The 25,455-nt window shown below is 32.0% G+C and overlaps 3 protein-coding genes across 18 annotated transcripts in view; all 3 read right to left on the reverse strand.

The window, feature by feature from the left end:
- The window catches only part of LOC129791896 (uncharacterized), a 34,359-nt gene extending 32,142 nt beyond the window's left edge, over positions 1 to 2,217 (reverse strand). Inside the window, exon 1 of the mRNA XM_055830516.1 lies at positions 1,883 to 2,217. The gene's annotated coding sequence lies outside the window, so the exon portion shown is untranslated. The remainder of the gene's footprint in view (positions 1 to 1,882) is intronic.
- The window catches only part of LOC129792487 (STAM-binding protein-like A), a 781,560-nt gene that overhangs the window by 62,532 nt on the left and 693,573 nt on the right, over positions 1 to 25,455 (reverse strand). The window lies entirely within an intron of this gene.
- LOC129791249 (ankyrin-3-like) overlaps positions 1 to 25,455 on the reverse strand; it is a 56,420-nt gene that overhangs the window by 4,961 nt on the left and 26,004 nt on the right. For 6 of the 16 annotated variants that reach the window (XM_055829320.1, XM_055829363.1, XM_055829349.1 and 3 more), the window contains exons 5-15: positions 24,685 to 24,888; positions 20,937 to 21,864; positions 18,207 to 18,480; positions 18,003 to 18,020; positions 14,096 to 14,496; positions 13,791 to 14,002; positions 11,034 to 11,238; positions 7,004 to 7,163; positions 5,661 to 6,529; positions 3,265 to 4,149; positions 3,092 to 3,187 (exon numbers count right to left, since the gene is read on the reverse strand). In XM_055829320.1, coding sequence (XP_055685295.1) covers positions 3,092 to 3,187; positions 3,265 to 4,149; positions 5,661 to 6,529; positions 7,004 to 7,163; positions 11,034 to 11,238; positions 13,791 to 14,002; positions 14,096 to 14,496; positions 18,003 to 18,020; positions 18,207 to 18,480; positions 20,937 to 21,864; positions 24,685 to 24,888 — 4,252 coding nt within the window. Of the gene's footprint in view, positions 1 to 3,091; positions 3,188 to 3,264; positions 4,150 to 4,189; positions 5,545 to 5,660; positions 6,530 to 7,003; positions 7,164 to 11,033; positions 11,239 to 13,084; positions 14,003 to 14,095; positions 14,497 to 18,002; positions 18,021 to 18,206; positions 18,481 to 20,936; positions 21,865 to 24,684; positions 24,889 to 25,455 lie in introns of those variants that run through there. The other 10 variants (XM_055829326.1, XM_055829356.1, XM_055829388.1 and 7 more) reach the window with 6 other exon arrangements.

Genomic DNA, 25,455 nt, shown 5'->3' on the forward strand with positions numbered 1-25,455 from the left:
GGAGCTCAAAAAGCTTTGCGCTTTATCCCCTCAAAAAATTATATTCTTTCAAAATAAGCCATTCTCTGTCTCTATAGCGAAATAATTAGCTCGATCTCAATTCGATGACCTTTGAAAAAAATAAATGTGAGCAAATGAAGACGATATTACCAAGAAATCTATTTCTTTTCTCATTAAAATGAAGATTAAATTGCTTTTTTGCTGCTATGAGAAGAAAATGTAATTTAAAAGAAATTTATTATTATTATTTATTTTTTAAATGTAAAAATATAAAATGTTTAGAGAAGAATAAAATATGTTTTAAAATATAAAAGAAAAAAAATATAAAAATAATATTGATCACTTTGTGAGAAAAAAAAGGTTTGCAACATTTTTTTTATTACAACCAAAAATCAAAAAAATGTGATTTTTGTGCGAATATTTATTTGAGTGTACACAGCTTTGAAAACAAAATATATATTGCCACGACTTCATACTTTATATTATGAAATTACTTTTATCTGTGTATGTACCAACGGAATTTCATTTAAAAACCAAAGTTTTTTTTCTTTGCTAAATTTGGAATAATATTTGCTTCAGTAGCCGTGTTTGGATTTTCTCATCAAAATCAAATATCTCCCAAAGGTAGCTAGAAGCCATATATATGTATATAGAATGAAAAGAAAAGCTCCGTGAAGTCTTAAAAAAGTCATTCTCCAATATAAAAGGGAATAACAATGAAAATGAAATGATTAATCTTGATTTCTTTTATCATTTTCAAAAAAATAAAATGAAATGCATTCATTGCTCACTGAAAGCACTAAAAATGATGCATTTGCTCCTGAAAGAAAAGAAATCTCGGTGAAAATGTTTTTTTTTCTTGTCGTGGGTGAAATTTAGAAGAAGAATTTTTGAATTTGAAAATTTTTGATAAATGATAGAAGATCAAGGTTGATGATTTATGAGCCAATTATCACTCTCACACAAGAGAATTTTCAGCAATCCTTCCCACCTGAAAAATATTTTCCAAACTTTTCCTTCACACACTGTTCTTCACAGAAATTAATTAATAAATAAAACAAAAAGGAAAATAAAATAAACTCTGTACATTCACGTTAAAAATAAATAAATTTTAATTTGCTTCATAAATTTGCATAACAACTAATCATATTTGTATTCTGGCAAAAAAATAAATTTTATGCTATACATCTTCAACATAGACAGAGAAAGAGAGAAATATTAATATTTCCAAATTCAAATGAACAAATAAATACGATGGGAAGGTGTATTTATAATAAATTTAATATTTTTTTAAATTTGTTTTACCAGAATTAATAATTTTGATAAAATTATTCCAAAATTGTTCTTTTCATTTATATTTCCTTCATTATAAATACATTTTTTTGGAGCAGTACAGAATTGCAAAACTCAAATTGGATAAAATGCTTGAATTTTTTTTAAAATTAGAACACTTTTAAAACTAAAAGATAAAATACAGAAATGAATTACCATTTCTCTTTATCACACAGGCAAACGTTCGCTTTTTGTGTGTTGTTTGTGTGTGAAGTTTTCTTTCATTTTTCTCTTTAAAAATTTCTTTGGGAAATTTTTTCACAAATCTCATGAAATTCTTTTTTCAAAAAATAAATTGAGATTTCCCTCAACACGATCTACACAAGATCATTTTAAGTACACTCAAATACGCGATTTTTTTCCATTGCAAACTGTTTCTTTTTTGTCACAAATGATCACGAATTGCCAAAGATTTTTTCATCGTTGCTTTAAGAAAATACAGAAACAACAGAAAAATAGTTTATAAAAAATTTAAATTAAATTAAAAAATTGTTATTTTAATGCTGACAAAATTTTCCTTAAAAAAAGGTTCTTATCACTCTCAACTTACCGTCCGTCTAACTCAATAGTCAAATATTGCGTTAGAATAATAAGAAAAAATTGTTTTATTGTAAAATTTCTGTTTTTTTTTTGGTTTTCTTAATTAGACACTATAAGTTATTATAATTATACAGATATTTAGAGAGAGAGAGAGAAATAATTAGTGATTTAAAATATATTAAAAAATGTATTAAATATATTTTAATAATTAATGTATTTTGTTATAGTTTATTAAAAAAAATAGTTTTAATATCTTTTTATTTTGATTATAAAAGAAGATTAGTATATTACACAAAGAACACACAATACACAATGCTCTAAAGAAGTTTCAAACCACAACTAACAGAAAAAGAATGAATTTACGATGAAATGGAATAAATTTTGACTCGTCCGTCCAATGATTTTCTTCTTTTTTTTCCTTCCACTCCATATGTGATATTAATGCAATTAGCATGGTGAGGGAAACCTTATGAAATTCACTTGTTCTTCAGCTCTTCATGAACTTTGAGGTTGCCCACACACATAGTCTTTTTTCGCTTCAACTTTATCCCACCAATGCAATTTTTTCTAGCTTTTGCATGATTGGATTTCTGAAAGGAATTTTCTTGGTAAGTTGTCTATGCGCCGAGAATTATGTCTCCAGAATTTATTGATTCCTACGAGCTTTTACTTTCACACACTTTACAAAAAAAAACCTTGAATTTCCAGAGTTATGCTACAGAAAAAAGAATTTTGCAAAGCCAAGAAAATTCCCATTATTGTGATGAAAAGCAAATAAAACAGCATTACGGCTTCGAAGCTTTCAAAGCTCGCATACAGAAGCTCAACTAAAGATTTTATTATTTATATTTTTTTTAATACAAAACATAAAATTATTTGCATGATTGATTTTTACATATATATTGTAGTTTAGTATATATATTAAAAAAAATACATAATTGAAAGAAAATCTACAGAGGAAATAAAGTGGAGTCATTTGTTAAAAACAAACCTTGTGTGATCATTAACAAGAAATAAAATTACATGATCAATTTAAGGTTTTTTTTTTTAATTAAAAAAAGATCTACAGAAAAAATACCGAATAGCTGAATGAGGAATGAGACAGTTTGGGTAAGAGAAGAGTTTGTCTGTAAAACTTTGGGAGGAATTGCTCCCAATTTGAGAAAGGGCGGTCAGAGGGGTTTGGATGGCAGTTGAAAATGTCCAAAAGGTCACTTACCTTGGAATTGGATCCCACGTCGATCATCGAGAGGATCACGTTGGAATTGAAGCTCCGGCGTTGGTGGTGGTGTTGACAATGTGATATCCTTTGCAGCTTTAATGGGGGAAGAGATTCGTGTAAGAACCCACCACGATCACCAGGTGTGATCTTTCAACAAAACAAACCCTTACCTCTTTCTATGCAAACATCCTCGATCACATCATGCTTGTCCTTCTCTTTGACACACTCATCAGTGAGGATTTTTGTGTATTCCCCAGCAAGATCGCGCTGCTTGATCATATCAACCGTCTGTGCGGCATCACCAATGAGATCATCGACAAAGCGCGAGGAAGTTTCAATTTTTTCCGCCAATTGTGGCTCAATTGTGACCTTCTCCCGGATGATGGTTGTCTTCCGCATCACATCATCTCGCTCCAATTCATCCCGCAGCAATTTCTCCTGGAGACTATCACGCTTGCTCCCATCGCGGGAAATATCTGTGGCAGTGAAGGTAACAATTTGCGGTTCTTGATCGACAATTGTGGTCGTTTTGGTCGTTGTGATCGTCGTGGTGACAACACCACCATCGACCTCCTTCTGCGTCTTCTCCGTCACTGTGCTATCGTAGTGAATCTTACTATCGACCCCATCGTCAAAATCATCCCTAGCTGTGCTCTTGAATTTATCCTTCAGCTCACGATCAAATTCCGCCTTATCAATATCATTGCCCTCCTTGAGATTGCCACTCTTAAGCTTCAGCACGGGCTCCGGCAAATCCACGGCCTTAATGACATTCTCAACAGGTGTATGTGCCATAATTTCCTCCTCGTGCTTTGCCTTCTTATCCTCAATTAAACTGTGACGCTTTATTGTCGTGATCTCCTCAACGATCTCCTTCTTTTGCGTCGACGCGGGGATTTGCCGCTCAACCGACAATCTCTTCTCAATCTTCTGTCGCCTCTCGGCAACTGATCTCTTCACCGTCTCATCTTCTTCCGACTCTTCATCTTCGATAATCTTCTCCTCAGCCGAATACTTCATTTCCTCCCGCTCATGGAGTTGCTTCAAGCGATTATCTACAAAAGGTACATAGAAGAGATACATAGGCTAATGATGGACATTTCAAGCTTTTTTTATTCATCTCATCGACATTACAATGCTCGTACAGTGTTTTCTTGTTGCATTTATTTTATACATATTGCAGCACAAATGCAGGGGTGGAAAATAAGGGAGAAAAAAAGGACAAGAATGAGTGTTTTCTTGTACAGCAAGCAAAACTAAGCACAATCTACTGACATCAATGCACTTTCATTCATCTTTATTTGTTTTTCTTCTGTGCACTATCTTAGCCAATTTCTCATTTAACAGTGTTCTTTTATTAAAATTTTAATTTTTCTTCTGGCTTAAATTAAAATACTCATAAACAAAATCAACACATAAGCTTAAATAAAACAAAAAAAATATTCATGAGGAAATATCTGGTTATTTCTGAAATTATAAATTAATATTTTAAGAAACAAAAGTATGAAACATTTATTTTTACGTTTGCTCATCTAACGAAATGATTTATGATCTTTTTGTGAGTTTTTTGAATATTTTAATTTTTTTTCCGATCAAAAATACGAAAAAATTTGGTTTTTAGAGCACTTAAATAAAGATATAAAAATTACTCAAAACCCCTAAAATAAATTTAAATTTGATTTAAAGATATCAAAATAATAAATAAATAAATAGCGCCAGATGAGATTCGTGAGATTCACGGCACCAAAGGAAATATTTCTTCTTATAAGAAATAAAAAAGAAAAATTATTTTCATAAAAAAATCTCGGAATCTTCAATGAAAAATTGCAAATCCTTTTGACATCTTTAAAAACTTGAAAAATCCAAGTTAAAGGCTCAAAATTTCGTTAATTTGAACTCCCAAAAAAATGCTAATCTTCGTCCATTTTTTTCTGTACTTCTGCAATATCACAAAATTTAAAAAAAAAGTGATTTGAAAAGCTTTTTTTCCAAACACGATAAGAATTGATACTCTTCTTTTATTCAAAATAAATTGTCTTTTTTCTTAGAAAATTTCCTAAAATTGAGAGATCTTAAGAAATATAACAAAAAATTAAGGAATCAAAGGAATAAAAAACGGATTTTTCAAGGTTGTCCCATAGGTATTTTCTTTATTTCTTTTAATTTTCATCAGTTAAAAATTAGATAATTTCAACGGAAAACCTGGAAAAATTATATTTTCATAAAAAATATATTTCCAAATAAGAAACCGGAATTAATCAGATATTTCCCCATAGAAAAAAATCAAACACATAATACTTATGTAATCGTCATGTTTCTCTCTGTTTAATGTTTTTCTGGTATTTTTTTTAAACATTCTTTCATAATCTGGAGCAGTGATTAATGTTTTTTTTTAAATGTAAGATGTGTGTGCATGTCTCATCCTTTATTGTTGCCATTGTATAAATAAGCTATATGGACATAGAACAAAATAAAAAAAGGATTAAAAAATAAAAAATAAAACACATTGACAAGGACTTAGCGTGAATGGCTTTTGGCATTTACTTCCAAATCTTTATCCACTCACCTTCAGTTTGCACCAATTCTTCAATGGATTCAGAATCTTTCATGAGATCCGTCTCCTCGTAGGGGCTACCGTCGAGGCTGATGTGCCGCTTTGAAATGTGCTCAATGTGGGCGGGTTTTATGCACCTCTTCACAATGTCATCCCGATTGATTGCTTTGAGACCATTTTCGAGGATGTTTCTGTCATTGTTCTTCTTCGTGAGGTAGAGCCTCAGCATGGCTTGTGCCTGCTGTGCTGTACTACTGGGATGCTCCTCAATGATCTCCTCAACTTCCATATCAGAGATGCCAATTTCGGGGGCAAGTTTCACCCAATCCTCACCCAGGAGATTGGACATATCGACCACACGGAGATCCCCAAGGTAGGTGTTATTGGGCATTAGGCGCTTATAGATCTCCGCCGTGTCCATTCTCCCGTCAATGCCATCCTCCATTGAGGTCACAAAGTCCGGAACAATGTCCTCCGGCAGGACAATATTGAGAATGCAAATTGGTTGCTGCGGTGGCTCACCTTTCGCCACTTTTGGCTCCCTCATGAACAGCGCCCGACCAACTGTGTCTGCATGCTGGTCCTTTACACGCACCGAGAATGGCAGGCGATTCTCTCGGAACGCCTTGAAGGGGAGCTGCAGTTGTTCACCGCTCTTTGTTACTGGTATCAAATTTCCCGCCATTTCAATGAATTGCGACTTGCCCTCGAGCACCTCAACGTCCCTACTCTTGGCCACTTCTGTGAAGTACTCCTGGTGCTCCAGCGTCTTGTCCTCCTTGTCGTCTGTCATGCAGAACACCCTCAATCGTGCCTCAAGGGGATCTACGCGTTTTGCAAAAACTACGAATTTTGCCATGAAGGGCACATGGATTGCCTCTCTGTTTTCAGGGAAAGGAAATTAATGAAATTTTTTTAAGAATTTGTTATTAAAGACTTTTTAAAGTTTAAAAAAAAAAACAAATCTTTCTCGTTTGAACTTGATAAAAGCTTCAAAAGCTTTTGGGAAAAGTGGGAAAATCGTTTTTCAACCCCAATCATCGCATCGTGGAAATTCCCTCAATCTAAGATTGAGATAGAATTTCAGAAGCTGACTAATGGAAAAACGATTTTCCGACGATTTTTGAATACATTTCCACGTCAATTGAAAGTTTTTAAAAGCTCAGAGAAAGCCAAAGAAAACTCGCTTTTCCAGCACAGTCAACATCGGAAATTCTACCTCTATCCCAGGATAGAAAGGAAAGAATTTGAGAAGCTGACTGTTAAGAAAAATGATTTTCCGACATTTTCACATCAAACTGAAAGCCCTTAAAGCTCCACCCGAAAGAAAAACATCTTTTGGGGAAAATCCTCACCTATATAGTTCAGTTGCCATCTTTGTAGCATCAGCTATATTGCGACAATCCATAAGCCAGAATCGTGCTGAAACTGTCGTGGTGAATGATACACAATCATTAACGAAGGTAAGTGGTGTCGATCCCGTAACATCCTCCCACTGTGCTCTCGATGGTCCACCTGCACGATCCCGCGATTCCACACCAATAAGGAGAAAGCAAAAAAATGATTTCCTCAGTGCAAGCGAAACACACAAAAGGCATCAAATAATTTAGATTGAAAAGAAAAGAAAAGTATTGAAAAAAGATGCGACCTTGAACTTCTATTAAATTGACAGAGCTTTTAAAAGCACAACAAAATATATGGCTAATTTCGTAATTATTTTTTTTGTAATAAGAAAATCTTTTATTTATAAAAAAAGGCAATATAGGAATGTTTAAAAAATATAAATGAAAATGCTTTTAAACTAATTAGCTGATTGAGAGAAGATGCATCCTATATAATAAAAATTTAATGTTAAAAAAAGAACAATAAAAATTTTTTTAAACTAAATAAAATATAAATATAGCTATATAGTGATTTATGAATATTTTTGAAAAATAAAATTTAATTAAAAGCAACAAATTCGCGAAAATTTAATATTTTTTTTTGTAGGTTTACAAATAAAAAACAATAAAGGAAAATTTTGATTTTCTTTTTTAATTTTAATATAATTTAATTTCAATGAAACCATTACTATCAACCTTTAAAAGTTCTACGAAAAATAACACAAAACATGCGTCTATTTAACATTGAATTTAAAAAAATGAAAAATTAGCCATTAAAAATAAACTATCTCGTTTTTTTTCTGCATTATATTCTTCCTCAATCATTGTGGACAATATATAAAAAATTTTGATTTTGTTCTTTTCGAAAAATGCATCTTCGTACTATCTGTACAGATTTATCTGTAGTTCTATCGAAGTATTCAATAATTTATTCTTCAAAATGTTTTAAAAATATTTAGAATATTATACAGTTAACAATTTTTTTTATTTTATTTATTTAATAAATCAAATACATCCTTAAAATAATGATAAACATGACACCAAATGAGTGATGATTGATAAAAATTACAAAAAAAATATATTCAATGGAAATATGAATGAATGAGGAATGGATGAAAAAGTTATATAGAAAAATGATTAAAAAGAAAATGAAAAAGAAACATAGCTTAACCACTAGAAATTGTTATTTTTATTTCATGTAACCATTAATTTTTTTTGCACAAATTATATTTTATGTCCATGAAATTAAAACAACACAGCATTTCTAGGGGTTAAACTATATTAAATTATGTACACTGTTTTCTTTTATTTTCTAAAATGGAAATATAGGAGATGAAAATGTGATGGTCTTTAGCAACGGTTTCAGAAAAGTTCCCTTATGGGCAACTAACTTGCATTGTTATTCTTTGTTTGTTTTTAACAAAAAAAAGTTATTATTTTTTATTAAATTTTTCGATGTGCCAATTCGAATTTCTCTCTGGTAATAGATTTTTCTAATAAAAAAAAGAAAACAAAACATAATTTTTCTAATTTTTTATTCAATGTGGATAATGTAAAAAATTTAAATAAAAAAGCAACTTTATTTTGAATTTTAGAATGATTTAAAATATGTGACTGTGTAGTTAGAGTCAATATTTTGTAAGATAAAAAAGAACCAAAAAAGGCTTGCGTGTCTTACTTAATTTTAGACCTTTTTCTTTTGAGAAAAAAAACAGAAAATAAACCAAAATGAAAATAATAATTAGATATTTATATACGTTACCAATAATAAAAAAAATTGAAAATCGTTTTGTAGAATTTTTCGTACATTTTCTTTTGATTTGCTCTCTTTGGATAACTTTCAGTTTCAATTGGGTTTATTTTTTTTTAAAAATTATATTTAAAATTTAATAACCAATTCTTGGCTTATGATTAAAACCTTTTTAAAAAATAAGTTTAACATAGAAGGTTTTGGTTTTAAGTCGTCGCAATGCATTCCAGCTAAATCATACTTTTAAAAATTGTAAGAAAAGATTTTTTTAAATAAATCAGGTCGATAATAAAAAAAAATTAAATCCATTTTTTTAATCTTTCGGCAACCATCCAATTTTATTTATTCCAGTAACGTATATATATTTCTCAGTAGAAATAAAAATATTTTAGCTAAGGTATCTTGCGCAAAAATTTCGTGATTTAAAAAAAAATAATAGTTTAATTTGTTTGTAATTAATTTAGTAGAACGAAACTAAAAAGTTCTTTCAAACTAATTGAGCAAATGAATAAAAATTAAAAGAATAATCAAACGTAAGTTTTTCTTGCTTTTCATTAAAATTACAAATTAACTTAAATTCCTTGTGATTTAGAAATTATTTTTATTAATTTTTTGTCGGTTGTATAAATTGATTCTCAACAAGAGAGAATAAATCAAAAGAGAATATAAAAATTATGCGAACAGTATAAAAAGGAATTAAGTTAATAATTGATTAATATACATTAGGTTGCCCAAGCTGGTATTGTTAGTTACCTTTTAGAGATCTTTTCCGAAACACACCTTGATGTAGAGTGGAATGCGTGCATACAGGCGTTTTCGCATTAGTACGAAAAATTATACACAGAAAATTGTATTTGTGAAAAAACGAAAAATCCAAAAAATGATTAATTCGAAAAAAATGAATAAAATGAAAAGGAATATTTTATCACACTTCTATTTTTATTCAATTTCAAACTAATTGTGGAAAAACAATTTTTCTATTTTCCAATTTTTATTCAACTTTGAATTTTTTCGATTTAAATGAGAAAAAAAAAACAATAATTAAAAGGCACAACACAGTTTATGATTTAAAAATAAAAATCCGCAATTTTTGCAGTTTTGTTTGAATTTATTGCTAGTCAATCACAATTATTCTTTTGAAAAAATAATAAAATCTTTTTTTTTTCTTTTCTAATTCCACTCAAAAGGTGACTAACAAAATTACTGAAAAGCCCAAATTATGAAAATGCTTTGGGAAAGTCATTGTAAAATTTTCATGAAACCAGCGCCAATTTTACTTTCCTCATTTTTAATGCTAATGCTTCTATTAGAAAAAAATGTGAAGAATAGTTCCCAGAACGTATTAATTGGTGTTCCACTTCGTGGATATTTGTAGGATGATGACATTTTTTTCATATCGTTGAGCAATATTTATTCTTTTAAACAACAAAACAGCAATGAATCCACATAAACATTATGAAATTTTATGTGAAAATACTGTACAAAATTATGTAACAATTAAATTTGGTCATAACACTTTTTTTTTGAAATATTGGAAATATTTAATGACATGAGAAAATCCTAAATTTTCAAGAACCTAATTCTTCTTTTCTCAACTTTTAAAATTAACTCTTTCAGGATCTATATAGATATAACTTAAATTACTAGAATGTAGGATTTCATAAGAGATCTTTAAAAAATTCAGTGACCATATGTATATTTTTTTTATTTTTATGTAAATACAAATCTATGTATATAAACAGCTTTAATACGAAGGTTTTTTCTTCTTGTATGTATATAAAAATGAAAGAATGAAGTCTATAGCAACAAAATCCAAAATACCATACTAAAAAAAATCACTAAACAACGTTTACGTATAAGTTATACTTGGAAAAATCTATTGAAAAAAAAAACAATGCCTATGAAAACCCTATGGGAATGTATGAACGTCTTATTAAAATTTTCTAAACTTTATGAAAAATTTTCTCTATTGAATTTTCAAAATATCGCAACGAAAACTTTTTATTTTCATTTAAAAATATTTGTTTTACCTAAAATGGTATAAAATCTATTTAAAAAAATATATTTTTTGCACAACAAAATGACAACATGAAAGTGTCTGAGGAGGATGTGTTTGATTGATCCTTTCTCCTCAGCTTTATGTTTATAAATTTTAACACAACACGAAGACAAAATGCCCAACCGAAAGTCACCCAAAACATTGAGTAAAAAAAGTAGAGAAGTAGAAAAAACACACATAGGCGTCCAACATACCTGTGATGGAGCAGAGTAATCGTAAAGTTGGTGCACTTCCGGAATATTGGTTTATCATTCCTTGGCTGTGTGCTTTTGGTGCTGGCATACTTAGCGTAATTGCCTTGTGGAATTTCCTTCGACGCGGTTCAACAGTAACAATGGGACTTGTCGCCACACCGCGTCCCAGCAATTTTGCAGTTAAATCAGGATCGATGGGTTGTGCCTGAACAACATCATTGTAAGAGGTGGTAAAGTATAAAATATGAAATAATAAATAAAATTATAAAAAAATAAAATAGAAAATAAATATTTAAAAAATGTGTTTACAAAAATAAGAAATAAAATAAGAAAATAAGGAAATAAAAATTAAATAACAGCAACTACCTTGCCAAAAAAGAAGACATTATTGAAAGTTTTTCTCTCTAATTTTCTATGGAATTTTTTGAATTGTTTTTTTTTATAATATAAAAAGTTTTTTTTTATAAGGAACAGATGGAAATCTTGTACGTGTTTTTTAAAATATATTTTCACAGGTGAGCTACGCTATAGAAAACAATCAGCAGCAAACTTTTCTTTAAAAAATAATTTAAAAAAATATGAAATAAAATAAAATAAAACCAAAAATGATAAAAAAATTAAATAAAAATAAATAAATAGGGTTTAATTTGGATGGAGGACTACAAGGAAAATCAATTCGAAAGAAAATAATATATATCAAAAATTATACACTGAAGCAAGGCTCGAATGTTCCAAAAAAACAGTACAAATGGTTTTTTTGAAACAATATAATCACACTTATTGGGCGCAGGCAGTTGGCTCGCAATGTGCAGCAAAAATTTGCAATAAAAAAATTTTCATTCAAAGGATTTAAACATCCAAAGATAGACAAATAAAATAGAAAATAAAATTTTGGTTAAAAAAACAATTTTTTCTTTTTTGCTTTTGGTGTTTTAAAAAAATCTTCTATCTCGTTTATTTTGAGCTTTCGCCCAATAAATTTAGAAATTGGAAACGAATGCACTAAAAAAATTTACGATATTCTTTCAAATTTAAAACTATTTTTATTTTTGTTTTTCGAACCCTGCTTATATATAATTTTTATTTTATTATTTTCTTTCTGAGGGTTTTTTTTATCAGTTCAGTAAGTAACAACATTTTCTTCCATTTCAACTAAATTTATTGGGCACTCAAAATCATTTTCGGTTTTTTTTTCGTTATAGTTTCTCATTTCATTTAGGGTTAAATATGACTTCATGTTACATTTTGAGTAAAATATTAGTATAATAATTAGTATATTGTGATTAAATTGTTATTTTGTATTTTCTAAAGCATACGAAGTTATACTAATATTTTTTTTCTTTTAAATTATTAATAAATATAATTTTCTTTTTGGTTTCAAAATTTCGAGAAAATATTTTTTTAATTTCAATATGTTTTTTGCTTTTAAATTCTACCAATTTTTCTTTTACCGAATTCCATAAAGTCTACATAAAATACATATATATGTTAATGGACTAAAGGGTTTTTCTTTGAAAGTGTTACTAAATCTTATTAAATATAAGAATTAATATTATTACTCCTTCTTTCTCATGCAATCAAAGAAGGAATCAAGTGTTGGGTGAAAGAAATTTAGTGCCAAAGGGTATCTCTGAGAGTTTTAAAGATTCTTTTTTTTTTATTATTTCTATTGCAAAAAGAGAAATAACATAGAGATAGATTAAGAAAAAGTAGTGAAAGAAAGGTGCTTGATTAAATAAATTGTAAAAGCTTTCCATCATGCTCTTATTTTTTTTTAAATATATTTTAAGAGAATCTATTAAAGAAAAATTTTAATTGATGTTTTGTTTTCCTGTAAGTTAGAAATGGGATTTGAACCCATAGTCCTTCCTTTCTTTGGGAAGTGCCTTACCATGTTTGGCTATTCTATTTACATGGAAATCAATTAAAAAATCTCTTTATAGTTTTCTTCATTTATCTTTTCTTTTTTCGTTCTACTGTACTCTATTAAGGGTTGGTTATATAAAGTTTGATTATTAAATGGATTAAATATTTTTTCTTGTATATTTTTATGGCAGTTGGATTTTTCATTGTAGGTAATATTTTATATTTCATAAAACGAGAATTAATCCTTAAAGTTTTTGATGGTATTCTCAAGAAAAGAATATCCACATCAAGATATTGAAAAATTGTCGAAAAAAAAGTTCTGTTAACTCTGAGAAAAATAAAGAACTTTCCCATTTAAATTCCTAACGTCATCTCACAAATTCGACAAATCTCTCTGCAGTTCAATTAATTCCAAGAATTCATTAACCCGCATGTTCCCAGCATTTTCTTCGAAGAAACCTAATTTTTTTTAATAAGTTTTAACGTCTTAAAACTTTCTTTTTTTCATTCCAATTCATTTTTCTTGTGAGAAAAAAAAAGCTTTTGGACGTATTTTATGCCTCAGAGACATAACCAGGCCTAATCCGGATTGATTTTTCAACCCCTTTTTATACTTTTTAATTCCATAAACATTCATAAAACTCTCTACAATAATTTCATTAAATTCTCAGCAAAATACTACCTAGTTTTAGATTATTTTTCAATGAATTTTCTTCATGCTGACGTGTTCGTTTTTTTTCTCAGAGTAAAATTTGAATATATTTTCAAAATTTGTTATTATAAATAAATTTACCAAATAAGAGAGAAACGCTTCTTTTTCGGCACATGATTGACACTGATTTTTCGCAATTTGTCCGGTGCTACACCTTTTCTTGGCTTAAATAGATTTACCTGGAGTCCCACTTTGATCTTCTTGGTGAGAGCACCCTGCGGGAAGACAGCCTGCACCTGTGGCACAACAGTGCTCGACACCATCCCACCCTCCGGTCCAATGGCATGCACTTCCTGACGAATGCGTGAAACCACAGCAAAGTACTGTGGGAAGTCATAGGTGACAAAGCGACATACCCGTCCACCACCCAAATCATCAAGCTGGTTCAAATCTACATTTTTGGCAGCGGAAGAGGAAAAAGATTTTTACTGTGTTCATCCGCGCACAATTTGCTTTTGTCATTACAATGTATTCATTTCTTTACCTTCTTGCTCAAAGCATTCATTGAGAACATCATGAATGATCTCATCGGCATTCTCCACGGTGTGCTCACGCCAAGTTTCCCCATTGTCAGAGCGCAAGATGACTATTTCGCGCTCCTTCCCACGCAGTGAGGCAAAGTGTGGTACTTCCATGATCACTGGCCCGAGGAATTTTGCCGCCACGGGACCAAGTTCCAAGACGCGACTAGCAAGAGCCTCACCCTCCATCAACTGTGGCGGATGCATCGTTCTCTGGGGTTTAACGTAGCGACAAGTGATCCGCGTTGGTTGTGCCGCCGATTGTGCCGGGACAATGATGCGCACCCCACTGTGACGGCATCCCCTCATTGCACCACCACGTGCATCCACGAGGAATGATACCAGGAAACTGGAATTCACCCAACTAGTCAATTAGAGTTCAATGCTATGTGTCCTTCTTTATGGATATTAATAAAAGTGCTTCCAAAATAAAAAAAATAAAATTGGAAAAGAAGTTTCTGGGAAGAAATATTCTTGCAGGAATATAGGTTCTTCAGTAATAATGGATAACTGTGCCTCCCACATAGTCGACGGAAGTACCTACCTATGTATATAGGTAGTATACATTGTAATTATTGAATTAGATTAAAGTCAAGAAAAAAAGCTTTAAAAGCTCAAGAATATTTTAAAGAAAACTATTCTACAAGTAGAATTCCAACTTAATTAATATCTCGAGAATTTTTACTACAGAATTTGTTAAAATTTACCTTAAAATTTACCAGCAATGATATGGAATTGAAAAATATTTTAAATGAATGCAAAAGAATTCTTTTATTGCTTATAATCTTAAAGATTTCTTCAGCAAGATTAGAATATTTAATCGATCTTTAGAATTTAGTGATACATTTAATAGAATTTTTTAATTTCATATTTATTAAATCTGTTTATCTATTTTTGTTTTCGATTAAATAATTTATGAATTTTTCATTCATTTTGATTCAGTAGATTTTAGCTGTGTTTCTTTCAGACACAGCTTTTGTGTACCGAGCAAAATCGAAAGTCGTCAGATCGGGCTCAAACTTGGGATGAGCACGAATTAGGGTCCCCACATTCCAAAAAACGTATGCGCCAAAAAATTTTTTTGTCCGGCCGTCCGTCCGGATTATAAACTTAAATTGCAAGAGAACGGTAATAGATAGAGACTTGCGGTAAACGGCAAAGTTTAAAAGTCGACTGGAAGACGTCCGATTATGACGTCAAATTATACCCCCCACCCCCGCGTCCGCCATTTTGAATAACCTCAAAATTTTGTTTTCGCTATATCTCAGCCGCTATTATAGCTAGAGGGCTGAAATTTTGATATGTTGTAGGGGACATCAAGAGCTTTCCAACGATGCCTCATTTGCGTAAATCGGTTCAGCCGTTTAGTCAATATGGCCGCCACAATTTTTCATCGAAAATCGACTATAACTTGAAAACGGCTTGACCGATTTTGATCAACCCGGGGTCAAATGAAAGATCTCAACAAACCCTACAACTCTCTAGAACATCAGAAGTTTCAAAAGTGACCGCTAGAGGGCTAAAAATCAAAAACAAAATTTTCGATTACTTTTCGATGAATATCTCGAAAACGCCATTATCGATTTGCTTCATTTTTTGATATGTTATAGCTGACCATATTATCTAGCTCCATGCCAAAAATGAAGAAAATCTATGTCGCCGTTCTCGAGATATAGCCTTCCAAAGTTGGCATGTCATATCTCGGGTTCTACAAGTCGGATTTTGATCAACTCAAGTGCAAATGAAAGGTTTCGTGAAGCCCTACAAATGTCTAGAACATTGCAAGTTCGAGAAATGACCGCGAGAGGCGCTAAAGTCAAAATCAAAATATTCGAAAATTTCGAACTCGAATATTTCGAAAATGCCATTATCGATTTACTTCATATTAGTTGGTGTTCCACTTCGTGGCCAACACCAAGTATTGTAATCGTCGGAAAAACCGACCACCTCAGATCGGGCTCAAACTTGGTATGAGCACGTTTTAGACATCCCACATTATGAAAATGGTGGTGGAAAAATTTTGTTCCGGCCGGCCTGCCGGCCGGTCGCCCAAACTTTGCTTTATAGCTCGAGAACAATAACAGATAGAGACTTCGGGTTTGAAGTTTTCAATAGAAATGTGGGTGTAAAATTTCATTTTTTTGCATTTTCAAAATCCAAGATGGCCGCCGTCCGCCATTTTGAACTACCGTCAACCACTTCCCTTATAGCTAGAGGTCTGAAAGTTTAGTATGTTGTAGAGCTCAGTGAGATGTTTTCATCGATAATTCATACTTGAAAATCGGTCAAGCGGTTTAGCAAATATGGCGGCCTAAAGCAAAAAGTGTTTTTTCAATATAACTCGAGAACGGTTTGACCGATTTTGACCAACTTAGGTTCAAATGAAAGGTTTCAAGAAGCCCTACAACTGTCTAGAACATTCCGAGTTCCAAAAATGTCCGCAAGAGGCGCTAAAATCAAAAACAAAAATTGCCTAACTTTAAGGGGCAATATCTCCGAATCCCCATTATCGATTTCCTTTAAATTTTAATATGTTGTAGCCTGACTTAATATCTTTCACCAGTCCGAAAATGAAGAAAATCTATGTCACCGTTTAGAAGATATAGCCATTTGAAAAATTCTTGAATTTGAAAAGTTCTAAGAACCATATCTCCTGAACGGCTTGACCGATTGTACTCATCTTTGTATCAAATTAAAGGTTTTGCAAAACTCTACAACTTTCTAGAACATCAGAAACCTCTAAGACCATTCCTTGAGGACAAAAAGTGTAAAAAACTGTTTTGGTAGAACAAAAATCCGCCATTTTGTGTTCTGGAGGTGACCTTGAAAATTATTGAAATTTATGTTAATTTATAGCCTGTTTTAATACCTTTCCAAAACTAGTCAAGAAATTTCTGTAGGTCTTATAGAACCAGAGATATGACCATTTTTATCCATCAAATTGTTGAATTTTACAAAAAAATTAAAGTTGTCTACTAATCTGCTCACAAATCGCATTACAACGCATAAACAAACTTCTACACGTTGTGGGACACCAACTCTTACAACTGGACGCGTTATGATTGACTTTTAATATATTATAGTTGAGGTTAAGACCTTTCCAACGATAGCTCAAACTCGAAAATCTATGGAGCCATTCCCGAGATATGGCATTTTAAAGATTTCTTGGGGGATGACTTTTCAACTTTTCCTGATTTTGCATGTATTTAAACAAATTCGCGTTCTAGTTTGCTCTCACAAAATTGGTACACTGAAAGAAACATAGCTCTCGTAAGCTTGGTCAGCTTACCCGTACATTTTTTATGAAAAACTGAAGTCAATGCTTTAAAAACAAGAGCGCCTATTTTTTTAAAGCAACGTTGTCTTTTTTATTTTTATTTTAAATTTACTGAACCGATTTTGACAAATATTTGTAGAAATAATTTTCGAAAAACAAAGAAAAATTGAAAATTGAATTTTTTCAAAACGAATTAATTTTTTATAGTTATAAAACATTCTTGAAAAAAATTTAACTTTAAGATATGTCAGAAACAACATGATCTAAAAATTCAAAATAGATTAGGTAATAATTCTTTTTTTGATCAAGAACAATAATTCTTGAAAGTTTCATTCTTGGTTTCATTTCAATCAGATAAAAATCCTAGGAGCTGGCATAAATAGGTTAAAAAAGAAAGTCAATGCAACGAAGAAGTTCCCAACCGTCGACAAATCATTTTAGGCACAGTTTAAAATAAAAGAATAATTTTCTCTTGCAGCCAATTGGAGGTGCATTCAAATTTTGTATGTGTCCACATTCTCTGGATTAAAATAAAATGAAAATAAACTGGGAAAGGAAAGACACACACAACTGCATCTATCTCAAATACTCACTTTTTCCAGTGAAGTTTTCTGGAGATTTTCCCAAAAATATGTTATTAAAGTCAGTTAGCAGCACAAAATTGAATTAAACTCATTAATCGTTATATGAAAATAAAATTCTCTCTAATGGAGAAACAAATCGTCGATGGATTTTTTTTCATTGTCCTCCATGGTTGTAATTAAAAATGGCAGTTCAGGGAGGAAGAGGAAACTTACCCAAAGTGCTGAGGATGCCGCTCGATGTTAATATTGTCGGGAATGTACTTCCCATCGGTGTATGTACGCCCAACTACGTTAGCATGCTGTGGGCTAATGCTGTCCTCGAGAGCTGTTGGTGGCATCTGTCCAGAATCACTACTCTGGACCATCTTGTTGGAATCAATCCTCTCATCGCGTGTCACATCAATTGGCAGAGAATCATCTCCCAGTGACTTCATCTCATCCACCGTCAAGTAGCGGTAGGGTTGATCACTCAACACAGTGTCTTCACCTAAAGACAAATACGCCAAAAATTCCTTTAAAATTCCACCCCAAAAATTTCTCATTGCGAATATTCTTTGATAAAATGAAGTAAAACAATGGACACTTAACATTCCTTTTTATGTGATTACATTGATTATATATAATACCGCATTCCAAGACTAAAATGATTCTATTTATGTACATTATGATAAAAAAAAATGAGATGAGAGCAAAATCTGCTTTCAATTAAAACAAAACAACATTGAGAGATTTTATGTAAAAAGAAAATGAAAAAGAAAAAGATGTGGGATGACTTACGAGTAATTATGGAATCACCGTGATAGTAGGGAAGATAAACATGACTACCATTCATTTGATGATTAAGTAATTGGTAGCATGATGAATCCAAATTCGATTCGCCTAAAGGGATCATCATGCGTACGCAGGCATGGAGAAGGAAAATGTGAATTGTAGGCGAAGTATTCATGCTCAACCCTTTCAATATGAATTTTTGATTTTCATTTGAATTTGAGTATTTTTTGTTGAGAAATTTTATTTGAAGGAGTTTATTCATTTCGGGACTGATGTTTGAAATGGAAAATTTTCTATTTCTTTGCTAGAAATTATATGATTTTCAAATGTATTTTTCTTTATTAAAAACATTTAACGTTAAAAATCGATAATTAAAATTCTGAAAAGAAATGCCAAACGCGCTAAACTTGAGAAAAGTAACGAAAACGTTAGAATAAACGTTAAACTTAAAAAAGGAACTTCAGTGTTTGTGAAAACAAAAGAAATTATAGGAAAAATTTCCAACGTTTTAGAAACATTAAACGTTAAAACAGAAACGTCAAAGTTCTGGAACGAAGAGAGTTAGAAAAGAAACGTTAAACTCTTAGGAATATCAAACGCTGATTGAGAGCACTTCGTCAGAATTAATCTATATAATAAAGAAAGGTCGCTCTATAATTTCGTTCCTGTTCAGCTATGCATTTCTGCTCCGTTGGTCCGATCGTGATGAAATTTGGTACAGAGACTACTGATACCAGGCGGTTTTTACCAACGGCATTCATTTTCCCCCCAGAGCCCCCCTTCATGTAGCCCCCATATAAAATTCATGCTTTTTTGGCTACTTTTTGAATTTGGCGCCATAAATGTTGTGTGATATTCACTTTCTCTCTTTTCGAATACCCTTCTACATTTTCTTTAACCCATCCTCACTTTTTGTATGATATATCATACGCAAAATTGGTATTTTTTGATCAATTTTTATGACGCGAATTTGCAAAATTTTCCTTCCAGAAAATCAAAAATGAATGACGATCAAAGATGAATCCGTGACGCCAAAAAATGTATCCGTGACGTCAAAAATGTATCCGTGACGCCAAAAAATGCATTCGTAACGCCTGGAAATGAATCCGTGACGCCAAAAAATGTATCCGTGACGTCAAAAATGTATCCGTGACGCCAAAAAGTGTATCCGTGACGACAAAAATGTATCCGTGACGCCTGAAAATGTATCCGTGACGCCAAAAAATGAATCCGTGACGGTAAAAAATGTATCCGTGACGCCTGAACATGTATCCGTGACGCCAAAAAATGAATCCGTGACGGTAAAAAATGAATCCGTGACGATCAAAAATGTATCCGTGACGCCAAAAAATGAGACTACTGATATCAGGCGGTTTTTACCAACGAATAAATCTTCCATTAAATCTATTTTAATTCGTCACAAATCTTTTCTCTTTCAAAAATTTGCGCGAAGCGCAACAAATTCCCGCGAAGCGGGGCGAGGTAAATTGGAGCGAAGCGACAATTTACCTCGTCAGCCAATAAAATACTTAATTTGAATAGAATAAAGAAGTTCTTCTCCTTCTTTGTAACCATTTTTAAGCTATTCCGAGACTTTCTATATTTATATATTTTTAATAGATTTAATTTTAATAAATTTGTGGTTTTTCATAAATATTATAAATGTCTCAAAATGAATAAACTTCTTTTTTAATATAATGAATAAAAAAAATCTTAAATTTTTATAGAATCAGCATAAGCAGAAAATCATCAAATATGGAACACGGAATGAATTGCACAGATCCAAAAAAATTACCTGACTTTTTATTCCTAAAAATCTCTTCCAAAAATATCAATAATTCTCTCATAAATTATCGTCTATTCAGAAAGATCTTTATTGAAAAGGTTGCGCATTTTTTTTTTTCGAGAGATTCAACCTCTGGAGAATTATGTTTAAATATTCTCAGAGCCTTGATCTCATAATCAACGAAAAAGAGTGCTTTTATAATGAAAATAAAGAAATGGTGAGAAGTGTCGCATTGTCTTGCCAATTGGATCAAAGAATATACAATAAAATCAAAATTTCTTTTTCGCCGAGTGAATGGATGTGATGATGATGAAATTTTGTCGAGCAGATGATTTTGTGTAATGAATTTGGGAGCTAACACACGTATAGGGTGATTGAGAGCTTACCTCCTTCTTCCTCGGAGTCCGACATAAAGGTTTCATGCATTGCCTCTGGAGCCACAACGCGGTACTTCTCATCAATGGTCACTGTCTGTGCCGGTGAGGTCTTCTCATCTGTGACCGCCTTGAGGGAGTCTAGAACACTAATGTAGCCGAGTTTCTGTGCAATATGCAATGGGGTCTGACCATTCTGTGTCTCAGCATTCGGGTCGGCATTGTTCTCCAAGAGAAGGGTTACAATGTGAATATGCCCCTGCTGGGAGGCCTGATGAAGGGGTGTGTACCCAATCTGAGTGGATGAATCCACTTGACCACCATTCTCAAGGAGAAAGCGAACCATATTGGCTTGCCCAAAGTGTGAAGCAACATGGAGTGGAGTGTAGCCGGCCTTGGTGACGGCATTAGTGTCAGCTCCAGCCTTCTGGAGGATCTGTGCCACATTGACTTTATCCTCCTGCGCACAGAGATGCATTGGGGTGAGACCATTCTTAGCCTGATGATTTGGATCTGATTTGTGCTCAAGCAGAAGGGTCGACATGTCACCATGACCCTCCTGTGCACTGAGATGGAGTGGCGTGAACCCAGCCTTACTCTCAGAATCCGCCTGAGCGCCATACTCGAGCAGAGTCGTGGCAATATCCATTTGATTCTTCCGGGCAGCAATGTGAAGGGGAGTATGGCCATTCTTTGCCGTTGCATGGGGACTGGCACCCTTCTCCAGCAGCAAAAGGGCCACATTTTGGTGATCATAGTGACTAGCCACATGAAGGGGTGTCACCCCATTCTTTCCCTGCGCATCAACAGGGGCATCCTTCTGCAGCAGCAACTGCGCCACCTTGATGTTCCCATACTTGGCCGTAAGGTGTAGTGGGGTGAAGCCCTTCTTTGTTGCTGAATCCAATGAGGCGCCATTTTCAATCAATACAGCAGCCACCTAGGAACAAGAAGGAAATCAATGAGTTTCAGCTTTAAAAAATAAAAGTTTCTCGTAGCCCATATCAGATCAGAAAAAAGCTATCGAATTGGAACAATTAAATAAAAAAAACTCTTGGAAATTAGCAAGATATATAGCAATTAATAAGAAAGATAAGAGGCAACAGTAAATATATATTTTTTTTAATATTTTGATGTATTTCTTTTTATTTTTGCAAACCTTTCTTTAACATGCAAACGATTAACCCTCATCTGTGAGATTTTTCTCTAATCATTTTAACCCTTGGAATGCGGAGCGGGGTCGTTGAACGACCCCAGCGCTATATTTCGTGCTATAACTTAATAAATATAAAAGATACCATTCCCATCTTTTGGAAATAAGTTCTTTGGTTATCTGAGGAGGTTGTGTAAAAATTTCAGCTCGATCCGACCACCACAAGAAAAGTTATTAAGGAAAATGTAGAAGAAGGGAATTCAAAAATTGATGTAACGGCCATGCTGCGGAAAATTTTTTAGATTGAAGTTAGTCACATCATAAATCATATGGTTGAAGGGGGTTGAAGGGTTGTGTTTACTTTTTCACTTTACCTTCTCAGTGTCAGAATTATCGCGAATAAGTGACATAAACAACATAAAACATAATTAGAAGCATATAAATGTGCAAAACAATAAAGAATATTCGAGAAATATTGCCATTTATTACGGTGCGGGAAGTGAGGGGAATGTGGGGAAATAGTGAAAAAAATAGTGGTTGCGGTCAACTTCGTGGCAAATTTCTCACGAATAAAGTGTGAAAAATGAGTGAAAAATGTTTTTCCCTAATATTTTCTTCTGCGTGTTTCCGGGTGGCGAATTTGTGATGCAAGGGGCAAGAGGACTATATAAGGAATCTATAGGCACTAACCCGACAACTCCAGGTTGTATAATTTGGGAGAAAATTGGCCTTCTTTTTGGGGTCGTTCAACGACCCCACCTTCGCATTCTACGTAACTACCAAGGCCTCCGCATTCCAAAGGTTAATATTCCTCCCTTTCCTAGTTGAATAAATATTTGAAATATTTCAAAGAATTTTTGAAGTTTTAAGAAATAAAAAGCTTCTTTTTCTGAGTAAAAATTAAAAAAAAATTAAGGAACGGCCTAATAATTTAGCAAATTTTACAGGAACAAATTGCCCAAAATGTGGGAACTTTGAATATTTCTTTGATGAAAAAATTGCTTTTTTAAAAGGGAAAATGTGAGATTTTTATCAAAATATTTGCTCATGATGTGTATGGAAGAAATTTTATAATTTTTGGTTTTCAATATGACTGGAAAGCCTTTCTTAAAGTTCCTCAAATTTTCTTCTCTTTGAGACTGTCCCTTAAATAATTTAGTTCAAATGATCTAATTGATTTCAAATATGTAAAAATAATTAATTTTAGGGGTTGATTTAGTCAGAAATATCTTCTTTATAAAAGAAAAAATATAACAAATAAATAAATCCTAATTTAAAAAAAAAGAAATATAATAAAAGACATAATTAAAAGGAAAAAATTCAAACAAAGATAGGTTCAACAGATGAGGGTTAAATTAGATATCATAGGGTAGGTAACGTATTAGGTAATAATCATAATTAACGATATTAACAGTAATCAAAAGAAATTACAAAAATTGAACATTTCTTGTTATAAAATATAGCACTCAACTCAAAAAATTCCACTCATACCTTAGAATAAAACTCACTATATTTCTTTTTTACTTCAACATTATCTGTTCTACCATTCTTCAGCCTCTGATCTAGTTTTTCTATCACCGAAACTATCTATCATCGGCCAAAAACATCAAAATATTACAAACACTTGCGAGAAATTGCAAATCTTGTCTTGTTTGTTTCACATTTTCTTCTTTTTTTGTCAAAGACAATTTATTAATGAAGGGAAAATCTAAATTTCTAGTTTTATTATTTTTTTTCAAAGAAATTAAAAAGAAAAATGAAAAATTCTATTAAATAATTTGTTTCGCGCAACATTAAAAAGCCAGCAATAACAAGAACAACATAGAAAATAGAGGCAATTCATCATTTTAAAGGAATGCACTTTTCCTTCAGATTGTCCCTTCATCTGCGAATCCATCGACAGTAAGAAGAAAGAAAAAAAAACTCAAAATTTTGTTGCACTACCGCGACCGAAATCAAAAACATTTACAACCAACATCGAGTGCCGAAAGAAATACACAAGAAGGAAAAAAATAAAATAAAAAAATATTCAAACGGAGAGTATATAAATTTATTGAAGTGAAACCAAAATGATAAAATGTTAACAATCCAAAAATTCCTAATTCATTCTTTGGTTCGTTTATTTCAATATATTCTTTTTCATTTTCTCTTAAACGATTGTATTATCATCTGTCAAGGAAGAGTGCATACCTAACTATGAAGAAAGAAGAAACAAATATAACATGAAAATGAATACATTTAAGAGCATGACGATGGTGAGCTATTTTTTTTTTGCAACAAATTCTTCCAGAAAAAAATCAAGCATGATGTCAATTTTTTCCCATCACTCCACTGAATTCTGACGTGGGCACTTTTTTTTTTCTTTTACAATTTCACGCCCACATAAAACATGACACATTTGGAACAAAAAAAAATTACAAAAAAAGGATTATGTGACAGAAATCCAATATGAACGGAAAAAAATGACAAAAATGTGATTATGGGAATAAATTAAGTGAAGAGAAAAAAATGCTAAATAAAATACTCCTGATGTCTAATCCAGAACAACTGCATCATATAAACCGTATCAATGTGATCGAGAATCTTCTTAGCTACTAAATCTTTTACCTCATCTTGGCCCTCCTTGGCTGCAATATGGAGTGCTGTGTACATATCCTTGGTGGTAGCATCCACTTGCGCACCATGCTGAAGGAGGAGCATAACAATGTCCACATTCCCGAGGCGGGAAGCAATGTGGAGTGGTGTCTGTTGCTCACGAGCTCTTGCATCCACTTGGGCACCGTTTCGCAGCAAAATCCGAATGATGTCAGTCTGCAAAAAAGAAGCAAGAAAAAATTAATTAGACCTAGCAAACAATCCTATATTCAGCTATACTTTAATTATTTCCAAACGACCCCAAAAAAAAGGAAAAACAAATCATTTCGTAAATTAAAAATAAAAGGAAATGGGCATTTATTTGTTTTTTTTTTTGTTCATCGTCATAATGAGATTCAAAATTAATGTTATTTATCCAATTATGTTTAATTAATATCATTTTACTTGTATTTTTTTCCTATGAAACATTTCACGGGCAAGGCTAATTTCACAAAGCATAGTGTGGATGAATCACACGCATGTAATCTTATGAAGCAAATTGGCTTCATTCAAGTTTTTATTTTTATTTTTGTTTTTCTTCATAGTCGTGCGCTATCACTGTATAATAGTAGAGATTACCGACAAGCTATTTAATGATTCAGAGAAAAGAAAATTGAGGGAATTTAATTAAATTAATGCATGAAAAATGTTTTTTTTTTTTTAAATTTTAGGTGTGTCGCATCCAATCTTTTTAACTTCTTTAAATCTTAACTGATTTTTTTGAGATCTTTTTATACGAAATAT

Source organism: Lutzomyia longipalpis, chromosome 1 (assembly GCF_024334085.1).
Source record: "Lutzomyia longipalpis isolate SR_M1_2022 chromosome 1, ASM2433408v1".
In the NCBI taxonomy this organism is placed as follows: Eukaryota; Metazoa; Arthropoda; class Insecta; order Diptera; family Psychodidae; genus Lutzomyia; species Lutzomyia longipalpis.